The sequence below is a fragment of the Chanodichthys erythropterus genome, chromosome 8 (genome assembly GCF_024489055.1).
Source record: "Chanodichthys erythropterus isolate Z2021 chromosome 8, ASM2448905v1, whole genome shotgun sequence".
NCBI classification, from domain to species: domain Eukaryota; kingdom Metazoa; phylum Chordata; class Actinopteri; order Cypriniformes; family Xenocyprididae; genus Chanodichthys; species Chanodichthys erythropterus.
This window is the reverse complement of record NC_090228.1, coordinates 1,347,273-1,361,522: the sequence shown is the minus strand read 5'-3', so window position 1 is coordinate 1,361,522 and position 14,250 is coordinate 1,347,273. Positions and strand designations below refer to the sequence as shown.

At 37.3% G+C, this 14,250-nt stretch overlaps 2 protein-coding genes across 2 annotated transcripts; one reads left to right on the top strand and one right to left on the bottom strand.

The window, feature by feature from the left end:
- The first annotated feature begins 229 nt into the window (after positions 1-229).
- On the top strand, positions 230-2,783 carry mrps10 (mitochondrial ribosomal protein S10). The gene is made up of 7 exons (XM_067391351.1): positions 230-330; positions 444-469; positions 559-586; positions 682-821; positions 896-1,004; positions 2,177-2,266; positions 2,367-2,783. Exons 1-7 carry the CDS (start codon positions 259-261, stop codon positions 2,445-2,447), a joined length of 546 nt encoding a protein of 181 aa, XP_067247452.1. The 5' UTR covers positions 230-258; the 3' UTR covers positions 2,448-2,783.
- Positions 2,784-3,623: 840 nt separating this feature from the next.
- si:ch211-51e12.7 (uncharacterized protein LOC336335 homolog) lies at positions 3,624-13,069 on the bottom strand. The gene is made up of 6 exons (XM_067391348.1): positions 12,902-13,069; positions 11,428-11,525; positions 10,588-10,743; positions 10,339-10,482; positions 8,412-8,531; positions 3,624-8,179 (listed from the first exon to the last, which is right to left on the bottom strand). The coding sequence occupies exons 2-6, from the start codon at positions 11,523-11,525 to the stop codon at positions 8,089-8,091; spliced, it is 609 nt and encodes a 202-aa protein (XP_067247449.1). The 5' UTR covers positions 12,902-13,069; the 3' UTR covers positions 3,624-8,088.
- Positions 13,070-14,250: the final 1,181 nt, after the last annotated feature.

Sequence of the window (14,250 nt, the reverse complement as noted above, 5' to 3'; positions counted from 1 at the left end):
TAAACTGAACTATTGTCAATAAAGTTGCGCACATGCGCAAAACAGTGATATTCATTCATAATATATTATTACATGTAGCAAGTATATAAACTATTTTTCCTTCCAGTGTTTTAGTTAAGACGAGAACCGCTCCAAAAGTGGCTAAATTAAACCTCATCCCACGTGGATTGTTTAATTCCCTGCCATTAGGGGCGCCGTTTCCCTCTTCCGCGTGTTTGACGTCGCTTCCGCTTCCTTCCGCCTGTCGAGGCAGAGAACATGGCGGCCTCCATAGCGAGCGTAAGGACCGTTCGCGTCCTGTCAAAGATCATCAATAGACACTTCTTACCGGTACTGCAGACTCGTTCACAGGGTTTATCATCTCTGTGTCTTTGTTACTACCTGCATGTGTTGTTTATTCAGCTGAATGTGTTTTAAACGTTGTCATTTGTTTTGAATCTCAGGCTGCTGCAGTACAGCATCAAACACGGTCAGTTTCACACTTTCCTAAGAATTGAGGCTGTTTGACAGACTAATGTGCTTGTATAGAAGTTAAACCTCTTAAATGCTTGTTTGTAGGTTGACGCACACATCGCTGTCTCCTGCAGTGAGTATCTGCTTTTAAACTCAAATAAAGTAGTTCTGCTGTGATTAAAATCAATCAAAGCGTGTGTATCCTGTGATTATGGGTTTGAATTGCAGGTGAGGGTCACAGAGGAGCCGGACACGCTCTATCAGAGGCTGTCAGTGCAGGTCAAAGGTCACGATAAGGCCGTTCTGGACAGCTATGAGTTCTTCGCCACTCTGGCAGCTCGAGAGCTCGGCCTCACCCTGGAGAAAGTGTGAGTGTCACTGAGATAAACTCATGGAAATGCTGTTGAACTGAGGGCTGACAGTGTTGTTTACTGCTGTCCAGATTTGAGCCGCCCAAACACATCGATAAACTGACCCTGCTGAAGTCCATTCACATCTTCAAGAAGCACCGAGTGCAGTATGAGATGAGGACGCATTACAGGTGCATCGAGGTGAGCGGCTCCAACATCTGGACTGATGAATCTCACTCGCGGCACGAGGGTTTCAAGAGCAGATATTCTAAGATTTCCTACTTGTGGAATAATTTAAAGTTTAGCATAACTTGAAGAAAAATGAATGTTCATTTAAAAAAATTTGTAACTTCTCAAAAGACTGGAAATCACAACTTCACAATTTTATTGTGATAAATTCCTGTTAAAAATATTGTATTGGATATATATTAAAGGGTTAGTTCACTCAAAAATGAAAATAATGTCATTTATTACTCACCCTCATGTCGTTCCACCACACTCATAAGACCATCGCTCATCTTCAGAACACAAATTAAGATATTTTTGATGAAATCCGATGGCTCAGTGAGGCCTGAGCAATGACATTTCCTCTCTCAAGATCCATTAATGTACTAAAACACATTTAAATCAGTTCATGTGAGTACAGTGGTTCAATATTAATATTATAAAGCCACGAGAATATTTTTGGTGCGCCAGAAAAACAAAATAACGACTTATTTAGTGATGGCCGATTTCAAAACACTGCTTCAGGAAGCTTCGGAGCGTTATGAATCTTTTGTGTCGAATCGTGATTCAGATCGCGTGTCAAACTGCTGAAATCACGTGACTTTGGCGCTCCGAACCGAATCATGATTCGACACTGATTTATAACGCTCTGAATCTTCCTGAAGCAGTGTTTTGAAATCGGCCATCACTATATAAGTTATTTTGTTTTTCTGGTGCACCAAAAATATTCTCATGGCTTTATAATATTAGTATTGAACCACTGTACTCACATGAACTGATTTAAATGTGTTTTTAGTACATTAATGGATCTTGAGAGAGGAAATGTCATTGCTGGCTATGCAGGCCTCACTGAGCCATTGGATTTCATCAAAAATATCTTAATTTGTGTTTGTGTAATAAATGACAGAATTTTCATTTTGTGGTGAACTAACCCATTTAATGTATACAGGCTTTTATTTATATATATATATATATATATTATATATACACACACACAAAACAATTTTATATTTATTATGAGATGTAATATAACAATTATAATGTGTGTATATATATAATATATATATATAAAGGCTACATATAAAATCTGTTTCTCTACTCTGTAAAATGTCTGGTCATTTCAACTTCAACATCTTTGTGACTTTCAGATTTCTCGAATAACGGGATCAAGCGCACGGGTTTATCTGGAGTATATTCAGCGTAATCTGCCTGAGGGCGTCGCCATGGAGGTCACCAAGGTAACGACACAGACTAGTGTGATATCAAAAGTGCAGTGTTTTTAGCTCGATAAAGCATGTTTTCTCCTATATAACACACAATGTTTGTTGTTCTTGACAGACTGCTGTTGAAAAGATCCCAGAGCACATCCAGAAACCCCTGTGGGACAACGACGGCAAACTGGAGAAGTCCGGACAATGAGGAGGATCTTCTGCTTTATAAGCGTCTCTGAAGAACATTTACAACCTGATTCTGAAATAAAAGACGCTGCATATGAACCAGAGAAAGGCATGTGAATATTATGCGTTATCATATTGTTTGTACATGTATACCATAAAGCAATGCATTTTTTAATGAGGTTTTGTGTATTTTCTTTGACATGACACTTTCTCTTTCAACTAGCTTAAATATGTTTCCATCTGTTATTTATTTTGTACTGAATCTTTGTTATGAAGAGTTGATTTTATCTGGATACAGACGTCTGAAGTGTTCATTTGTGCTTCATTAGCATTTAATAAACCAGTAAACAGTTAAAAGTCTCACATCAGAAGATTCCCACAATTAAAAACACCAAGACGGGTTTGCAGAAACATCTTTCCCTTTAATGCAATAGAAAAACTAATGACATGAGCTTCTGAGAAGCTATAGATCTAGATCTGTTTACACTGAAGATGATGGTGTGTGTGTGAATGAATCACGCAGTCCAGCTGAAGTGTGTTACTTACGGGTCCGTCTGCATCTGCGCAGTCCTGCTGCACAAACCAAATGACTCATTCCTCTGAACCAGAGCAGTCACATGACTCACCGCTCGCTCGTGTCTCTCCCATACAGAGATCATGAACACAAAACAGCAAGATGTCAAACACATTCGTTATAGGGAGTAAAACAGAATCCCGGTCAACAGAATTTAAACATTTAGACGAGATAAAAAGAGATAAACACTAAAATTGCATTAGTTTCAGGCAGTTCGTCTCTTTCCGCTGCAGATATTTGAGCTCTTTCTGTCTGAAAAACTCATGCTTTTTTATGGCAGCTGTTCATCACTGTAAAAATGATGGACGACGCATAATTTGACCCTCTGGAGAATCTTTGAACGTGCCTCAAAAATGATATTGTGAACTGTGTATTCGTGGTTATGACTATTTTACACACTGGAGAATAATGCAATTATTATGTGAGTTATGAAGCGACCAAAAACACCTCGGATGCTTTTCTTTTAATTCATTGTTTACACAAAAAAACTTTTTAACACTTTACTTGATATATATATATATATATATATATATATATATATATATATATATATATATATATATATATATATATATATATATATATATTTATAATGCATTGTAAGTGTTTTAATGCACTGTATTATCTGATATATATAACACTTTTCAATTCATTGTTTGCATTAAAAAACATGTAACAAGCAATTTGCAAATACTATAATGCAATGCTGCATTTTAACTTTGGTTACAATTATATATAATGCATTATACACTATTTTTTTTAAGTTTTATGAAGAAATTACCATTTATATTTAGGAAATGCTTTTAAAAAATGTTCCATTAGTTAACATGAACAATGAAAAACAACCAAAACACTTAGAAAAGCATTTCTTTATATTCTTTGTCAACATTTACTAACACATTAAAATCAAAAGTTGCATCTGTTAACATCACACTTTTTATTTTTATAAGACATTGTATTTATTATCTGAACATTTTTATTAACTAATAATAATGCTTTGCTTAATTCAGGTTAATGCATTAAATGTAAACAAATGAAATTTTACTGTAAATTGGTACCATATTTTTTTAATGGAACTGAAAAGTATTTTAGTGCTGTCAAATCCATTAATTGCACCTAAAAAAAAAAGGTTGTGCTTATGTAATATGTGTCTTTATATAAATTAGTATATTTATATTATATACACAAACACATTAGATGTGATTAATCCGAAAGCACAAGTATTTTTATTAACACTAACAAAGATGAATAAAAACTAACAAAAGTGTTGCTTATTATTACATAATGCATTAATAATGTAAAGTGTCTACAAAACTTCAAAGCTGAAGAAACTTTTGATTGGTTCCTCAAGCCTTAATTGACATGAACTTAGATAATGAATGCTGTAGTTCAGTGTTAGTTCAGTTAGTTAACGCAAATTAAACCTTGCTTCTGATTATTAACTACAGATATTGATTTTTAATAATGTTCAGCTGAGATCAATACATGCTTTAATGATGGAGGATCCACTAACTTTCACTTGTAACGTCCTCTCAGTGTGATTGACAGGTCAGCCGCTCTATTTCACTCGAGAGAGAGAGAGAGAGAGAGAGAGAGAGAGAGAGAGAGAGAGAGAGAGGGGGTCTGAACACAAAGACAAACTCACCGTGGTTATGAGGGGGCGGAGCATCACAGCGGCGGGGGCGGGGCAGAGGAGGAGAGGAGGGACAGACGGGATCGTCCTGCCTCCTACGTGTCCGGCTGCCTTCCAAAAGGGTGTCTAACCCCTTCAGGAGACAAGAAGAGTCAGTCCAGAGTGAAAGCAGCAGAACAGCCCCGTCAGAGGAACACAAAGACACGGCACACGGATGTTCACGTGTGTAATTTCTGGACTGCGCACATTTGGGGAATCAACCTACGGACAACTGATTTATAGTTGACTCTGCAGTATTTTAACAAGCTTTGGGTTAGATCTCATTCTGTGAGCTCAACCTGCGCACTTCAATATTGTATTATCTGATATCTGCGAAATTAACCTGTATTCATTTTGAATATAACAGATGAAAAAACAATATTAGTGTATTGAAACGGATTAATCAGAATAATCTAATGTTGCATGTTCTGCAGCTCTCGTGTCAGGGATTATTTGTTATGTTAAAGGCTTCACACAAGTCAAAAGTTTGGACGCACTGAATGAATTTATGTTCATCTGATCTAAATGGATCAAGAATCATTCACTCACCTTCAAGCTCTTCTAAACCTGTATGAGTTTCTTTGTTCTGTTGAACACAAAAGATGATATTTTGGAGAATGTTGGTAACCAGGGTCTAAAATTAACACTCGACGAGCGCCGAATGTAAATCGGCGTTATTGAGTATATGAAGCGGTGAAATATTGTTATGAATTCTGCGAACGACGCTCGGAACCGTTAAAGGGCCAGCGCTGCAACGTCACGAAAGTTTAAGCCTTGAAAATGTAAATATTCAAACGCAAAAAGGCGCGAAAGGGAGCTCGTTTCGCGCTGTGGGGGAAGCCACGTGTGCGCGCGAATACTAAATTGATCTCTCACAGACAAATTCACACAAAATTATGTCAAAAAGCAGCGGGTATCATAGTAAACACCGCCGATTATGTCGTAACTGAACATTTGAGAAAGTAAACCGCATCAGTAGGCTGTATTATATCCGTGCATTCGCTCTTAAAGTGACAGTAGCCAAATATTCCAGCAGCTGTGAGTGTTATTGATGTTAATAAAACAACAAAGGACAAAGAAAAAAAAAAAGCTCACTCACTGCTCTTTATTGAATCATACGGATTAATTAATAAGGATGTTTACTTTATACAGTGAAGACTATGCAGTGTTATTTTACATTTGCTTACTTTATTACATTTCTGTACATGAAAACTACTGCCAGTCCTACCTGAAAAGCACCGTTTCATTTTATTTTCTTTCTATTGTAATTTGATCTTATTTTTTTACTGACTGTTTACTAATGTTTTACTTTTATATTAGTTAGGCTAGTAGTTTTAGCTGTGGTATGGAAATTGCAATAGAGAATTGTGAATTTTCACTGATATCTAAAATGTTGGTGTGAATTGGTGTTTTTTGCAAAAACAGTTTCATGGCTGGTACATTTTCTTAAGTCACTGCCATTGGCAGGTGTGGCGAAAAAGTGAAGTTTTAGGCCTGGTCCCCCATTGACTTCCATAGGTTCTTTTTCATGCTATGGAAGTCAATGGGGACCAGAAACTGGTTATGGATTAAAAATAAAATATATTTTGTGTTCAACTGAACAAAGAAACTCATACAGGTTTGGAACAACTTGTGGGTGAGTAAATGACAATTTTTGGGGTGAACTATCCCTTTAAATTCTTGAAATTCTTGTTTTTTAACACCATGCCAGTTAGCCATTTTCATGGCAAGAAATTTATTTAGTTGATAAATTCTTCCAAAGTGTTAACTGTATAAAAAAGGCTTCTCACAGGGTTAATCAAACACGCTTCAGGGATAAATTATTTTTTATAGATCATTTAAAAATATTAATTGTGCAATGCATGAACTAAAACTGTCCGCAGACAGCCAACACACACGTTCACACACGTTCCTCCTTTAATAGTGTTTAAAAGCATCCCAGGATGAAGTCGGCTGATGAATGTCCAGAGCTGAAGTGTTTTCATCCCCACATGTGTGTTTTGATTCACTTTACTGTTTTTCTAGCACATGCAAAAGGAATAAATAAATGAGTGTCTCCAAACTTTTGACTATTTAGTGTTAAAATCACTCTGGTGCACTACAGCGTGGCCTGCTATGATGACACAAGTGTCCTTGTTTTATGCATCTGAACTTGTTTTTAGAATAAGTCAAATAAGCAGAAAAGTTTTTCTGTTGAATAATAAAAGTAGTACATTTATTTCATGCACACATCCTTGGACATCCGGCCTGTGCTTGAATTTTCAGCCCTCTTAGGCAACTTTAAAAGCCTCATTCAGTGTATTTAACTTTACTCAATAATAGAACAGTCATCTATGTGCTTTATTATGCAATGATGCAAATATATATATGAGTATTCATAATAAACACTGTCATGGATGATCTCATTTCTGTGCTCATGTCAAATTCTGTCCATTTGGCTTCAGAAATGATCAGTACTTTTAAATGCATTACATAAATGGACATTCAGCTTTTAGTTTAAATGAACAATAAAAAAAAGAGAGGTCATTTTATCTTAACTTTATTGTTTTGCTTGTCAAAACTAAGTCAAAAGCTGTTATCTGTTCAATTTACATTCACAAATTCACATGACTTTATCAGTTACAATACGTGAATGTGCCATAACACTTCAAAACTCAACACAGAGGAGAGGGTTTTTATTTTTACTTTTTTACTATTTTGAATCAAATACTTGCGAAACTGGCCTTAAAATAGAAAAAGCAAGGAAATATTTATTTAAAGAAGAAGTATAAATCGTAGCGCTACTCTACTGTCATGTTAAACGAATCCATGTATTTGTGATTTTAACAAAATCATTCAAACCAAAAAAAAAAAAAAAGGAACATGAATACTTTTCAACAGCAATATTCTCACTTGACTTTAAGTAGCTGCACATTAATGATATTAAATCATTATTAATTCATGAGCACTACACATGAAGATGAACATATTGAGGGGCCAGTGATCTGCTTGGTAAATGCCATGTTTGAGACGTCCAAGGAGTACAGAAATATCAACGACACATGCTGAGGAATGACGGCTGGCGCCATCGTCCCTTCTCGATCTCTAAAATCTCACTTGTTTTCTTGGAATAAAGGAACAAGATTGTTTAAGGCTCACAGGAATAGCACCACGCAGACTACACAACACTTAGGAGTAAAAATACACTTAATTTAAATCAACTTAAGAACATGTTTCCTTCTCTTCCTCAGAGTGAGAGTGCTTTTAAATGTTTTTCGGGATTTTCCTCAAATGAAGTAACATTATATATATATATATATATTAAAAAAAAAGGTAGCGTGTTTGTTACAGTAAAAGGACCTGTTTGAGTCTGTTCGGACAAAATGAGTCTGAGCGGTGGCCATTAACGCTACAGATTTCAACTAGTTCTGAGCTGCATTAAAACTTCCGGCCACCAGGGGGCCCCGGCCAGCGCTGGCCCCTGCCTGGAGGCGGGTGGGGCAGAGGAGGGGCCGATCCGTTGTGGTAGCTGCATGAAAGGATAAAATCACACATTTGGATTGGCCTGCTGTGCTCAAGAGGGGCCGAAACTCGTCATTTTGCAAATGCGTTATTCAAAACACAGAATTCAATGTAAACAGGGTGTGTCATGCACTAATTTAATTCAATGTGCTGGATTAGCCGTGGTCTGCACTGTCACGCCGAAGAGGCTCTTCGCATGTGCGTTTGTGAAAGTGGGAAGCGGCTGAGTGCGTTCTTACCCTCTGGGGTGGAAGAAGCGAGGCGGGCCGGGCGGCATCATGCTCCGCCCTCTCGGGTGTGGGGGACGCCCTCTGAAGGCCGGGTGCCCTGGCGGGGGGGGAGGAGGAGGCGGGCCGTGCCTGTAACGATAAAACGCACACTTTACACTCAACGTTTGTATTTGGAAAAGTGGACGGAAGTCTGTAGGAATTTATCAGGCGGAAACGACGTACGTCACAAAACCGCTACTTTTCAGCAAATGGGAGAAATTAAAATAAATAAATAATTAAATGCCGTGTTGTGGCTTTATACATGCAGACACTTGCATGTGTCATTATATTATTAACATTTCACCAAAAACAAGCTCAAACGGAGTTACACAGAGATACGAGTTTTAAATCTGAGGCAGTAAGTTTACTGTAGCTTTATGTGAGCGCTCAGATTTGCCCAAAATCTCACGTTATTAAAGACGCAGTGCTTCACACAGACAGTATTGGCTGTGACTCAAAGACAAATGCTAGACTAAGAGATATATAGCGTTGCTTGAATAAAGAAAACGTTGTACTTATTCAAAAAAGCAGTTCTTTATCATTGCATTGCAAACAAGCACAGATGCAATGCGGCGTTTCATTCGCAACAGAAGTTATGAGGTTTGACTGACAGTTTGAGGAGCCAATGGAGTTCAGAGGTTTAGTCACAAGCCCTTTTTTAGTACTTTTCATCGGTTAAATACTTGCAAAACCTACACAGAAAGGGTGACCAATAGTAGTGATTTATGTTGGTACATATTGCCATTATTTATATTTATATATTATTATAAATTATATATATATATATATATATATATATATATATATATATATATATATATATATATATATATATATATAAATAAAACAAACGGCAATTTAAACAAAAACAAAAACAAATTAAAATAATTAAGGGTACGTTTACATGACAACGATGTACTAAAAACAGAAAAGTTTCTCTATGTACAGATGACACCGATTTTAAATCTATCCCCGTTCACACGGATCCACCAAAATGGCGCTGTATTACGCACGCTAGACAAGTCGATGTCACTTTGTAAAGAAAACGTGCCTGTGCATGAACACTCACACCAAACGCACGTCTATCCACCTTAATTTTATAGTTTACTGCACTTTGATATTCTTCTCGTCAATTCCCTATAGCGGCTAATACATCGGAAGTCTCGCACATTCACAGAAAACACCTTACTTCCAAGTGAAAAATAAGGTGGATAGACTACAAACACGTAATATGCATGTGCATGCCGTCACCATTTTCAAGATTTGTGTTTTTGCAGTTTACACAGAGATGATAATGTTATCGTTTTCAAAAAATTGCACATTGAAACATGTTTTCAGGCCACCAAAATGCCACTGTCGTATAAATTAATGGCCAAAACGCATTAAAAAGTTTTCGGTTTTTAGTTGAAAATGTCATGTAAACAGCCTCTCAATATGTTTAAAAAAAGCATTGGTTATTTGAACTTTTAATGTTATAGTTCTTACATTAAATATTTTACCCAATTAAGTCATTTCAGAGCGAATACATCAATATTGTAATAATTTTTAAATGTATTAATTTTTACCGCAATTGTATGTTACTATTTGGGCTATAATATAATATTCATTGTTTGAATTTTGAGATAAAATTGACAGAATTTAAAAGCTGAGACTTTCTTATAAAAAAAGGAACAAAAGCACAAAAGGATGGATGGGCAGGTGCTACAAATAACGTTTACAGAAGTTTTGTTCACGCATCAACTAAAAACAGAAGAAATTAAGATCAAGAAATCGATAGTTGACCCAGCCTTAGATACTGCAAAAAAAAAGAAAAAAAAGAAAAACAGCTCATATTTGGTTGAACGCAGTACATGGTTTTGAAGTGTTTCTCCAATATTTGAAGGAGTGGTGCAGACACCTGTGCATGTGTGGAGGAGGTCCTCTCATGTGCATGGGCGGAGGAGGCGGCGGCGGCGGCGGACCCAAGCTCATTCCCATCGGACCGCCTCGACCTCGACGGCCGCGCATGTCTGGATACGGCCACGTCCTACCCATGCCTCTCCTGCAACACACAGAGAAAAGCAGTTTTCCATAAACACGTTCATTAGAATGATTTGTCGTGAACTAAGATGTCGTGGGTTAAGACTCAAGAACTCTTCGGCACGACCTCATGGGTCCAAATCCGTTCGTAAACCCGTCGCGGCCTCTGCCTCTCATGTGACCCGGTGGTCTGAAGCCTTTCATCATCATCATCATCCCACGTCCGCCACGAATCCCGCGGCCCATTCGGCCACCTCTGCCGCGAAACTTCATTCCACGACCCCTGCAAATAACCAGAGCCACAACACAGACACGTTATATTAATTCAGCAACAATAATCGGAAGTCAATTACACAAACTTCATCAAATATGAGATAAATTCAAGTGTCATCATTCAGTTCTATGTTGATTCAGTTCATTTCAATAACTGCGTAAAAATAATCAATTATGAAGACAGTGTCGTTATTCCGTTCAATAACTGTAGCTATGTTGCGCAAAATTGGAATATGGCATAAAATATTTGCGAATAACACAGCGTTTCCATCCAATGTGTTCAAGAGAACAAAATCGCTTCCTGGAAATTAGCGCAAAATATCAGCAATAAAAACGTAAGTTGCTGCAATCGCGCTTTTTTTTTCTCAAAACCAACATTTGAGATGCTGCGATGCGATTGGTCTGCAGGTTAGTCCAGTTATCCAATCACAGTTTTAATCAGTAAAAATGTGTTTCCGTCATAGTTTGTGTGCATATGTCTTATCAGATAAAAACATTGAGCACATACGTTTTTATGCACATTTTCTGAATTTATGGTGTTTTCGTTATGCAATATCCCCAAATTTGCATAAACATAGATGGAGGGAAACATAGCTACTGTTGATGTTGCAAAATTCATCAATTATGATTCAGCTGTAAGCACAATGTTGTAATATTGATGAGAATAACCAATGACAGTGGTCATGCGACCTACCTGAACTTGCTGTCAGATGAAGGCTCCTCCTGCGTGGGCGTTTCTGTGGCCTCCGTCACCTCTGTCGTCTCCTCCACCTGCTCTGTGTCGGCATCCATCTGGAAAATACTGGTGCTCTTTAGTGTACGACAAGACACCAGATTTCAAACATTCACCTTTGACCCAAATCCAGATTGGAAATGTTTGAGCGCCAATGTCAAACGTGTGACCATTTTCCTTTGGCCTCTCGCTTTGGGAAGCACATGGACTCCACGCTGTTAAAGCGTCACGACAGGCTTAACATGCCACCACCTCCATCATCAAACGGCCTGCTGGGATATAAGCAGCTGATCTGGGCTGTGGGGATTTCAGGGCACGCCGACAAGCTGTGTATTAATAGTGTGAAACGCACACGGCCAACTGTACAACGAAGCATCTCTAAGAAACGGCAGAGGAATTTAACCCTGTTCTGGTGGATAATTGGAGATTTTGCAAACGGAAACACGATGCATGAGAAAACATCTCAAGATGCAAGATATTGATGAAGAACTGACCATGTTCAAGCTTCCTGAAGCAGTGTTTTGAAATCGCCCATCACTATACAAGTCATTATTTTGTTTTTTGGCGCACAAAAAATATTCTCGTGGCTTTATAATATTAATATTGAACCACTGTACTCACATGAACTGATTTAAATATGTTTTTAGTACATTAATGGATCTGGAGAGAGGAAATGTCATTGCTCAGGCCTCACTGAGCCATCGGATTTCATCAAAAATATCTTAATTTGTGTTACGAAGATGAATGAAGGTCTTACGGGTGTGGAACGACATGAGGGAGAGAAATTAATAACATTTTAGGGTGAACTAAGCAGTTACTGACTATGAAATTTTAGGACTTTGAGGCGGGACATATCAAATATTTATAAATAATAGATATTTTAATTAGGTTTTAATTTACATTAAATCCACGAACCTTGAATTGCTATCTGATATCGGTAGGGGGAGGGGTTTCTCATTGCAGAACACGTTTATTGGATAATAATTTGCATACACACCCCTGAGTGCACGATGATATCATCAATATCTCTGGTCCGCTTTCAACATTTCTATGTAGTATTAGTAATTTAAACGCTTCATACTATAAAATCGTGCATTTGCTCGCTGTTTATGATGTTATTACACCTGAATATAATAGTGAAAGTGTGTTCAGTCCCACAAAAAACATTAATTTGATGATTTACGAGCTCTCAATTCATTAATTTCATGCATTCAGAGATTTACTGGAGGCTTAAAAATCATTCACCACAGCTGAACGAAATCATCAGCTGAGGACACAAATAAACTACGAACTATCACATATTTACTGTTAAACGAGCGGACGAGCTGAAGTTATTCGACAGAATTAACGAAGGCGAATAAGGGATTTAACGGCTCACCGACATTAAACACACAATTGCTCTATTTCGAGCTAAAGCGTTTCTTCCGTGACTTACCTTATGAGATCGAGAGCTCTTCTAAGAGACAAGCCTTTAAAATATAAAGCGTTCTTCACTTTACTCTAAAAAACAAGCATCCGTCTATTAAATCGTGAATCCTCGCGCGTTTACTCGGCTTTGAAATGGCGGCCCGCGCCGCACCGTCACATCGAGCGCTGATTCTCTTTGTCAGAGCGTCATTGTGCCGCGAGGCCCCGCCCGAGACGAACACAGGCGCGCTGTGATTGGCCGGTGCTCCTGTCGCAACAACTACGTCATGATAATCGCTGTTGTGCGTAAACAGGTTTTATTGCTACTTTTCTTTATTTTTATTACAAATTTAGATTTTTTTTAAATCTCTCCTGTTTGTAATCTTTAAGATCTATTTGGTACAACGTCTAAAAGCCCTTTCAAAAACTAAAAATAAATATTTTGTGCCTGTGCAGATATTTATTTTACAAAAAATTTATTTTTTGTCTAAGCCCTTGTTATTTTGTTGTAATATTTTTGGTTTTCTTAAACTGTTAGTTCACCCAAAAATGAAAATAATGTCATTTATTACTCACCCTCATGTCGTTCCACACCCGTAAGACCTTCTTTCATCTTCAGAACGCAAATTCAGATATTTTTGATGAAATCCGATGGCTCAGTGAGGCCTGAGCAATGACATTTCCTCTCTCAAGATCCATTAATGTACTAAAAACATATTTAAATCAGTTCCTGTGAGTACAGTGGTTCAATATTAATATTATAAAGCCACAAGAATATTTTTGGTGCACCAAAAAAACAAAATAACGACTTATTTAGTGATGACCGATTTCAAAACACTGCTTCATGAAGCTTCGGAGCGTTATGAATCTTTTGTGTCGAATCGTGATTCAGATCGCATGTCAAACCGCCAAACTGCTGAAATCACGTGACTTTGGTGCTCCAAACCGAATCATGATTCAACACTGATTTGTAATGCTCTGAATCTTCCTGAAGCAGTGTTTTGAAATCGGCCATCACTATATAAGTCGTAATTTTGTTTTTTTGGCGCACCAAAAATATTTTTGTGGCTTTATAATATTAATATTGAACCACTGTACTCACATGACCTGATTTAAATATGTTTTTAGTACATTAATGGATCTTGAGAGAGGAAATGTCATTGCTGGCAATGCAGGCCTCATCGGATTTCATCAAAAATATCTTAATTTGTGTTTTGAAGTTAACAAAGGTCTTACAGGTATGGAACGACATGAGGGTGAGTAATTAATGACATTATTTTCATTTTCGGCTGAACTAACCCTTTGATAAAAAAGTAAAGCAAAAACACAATGTTACTTATATTTTAACATTTTAGTTTAAAAAATCCACTTTTATCT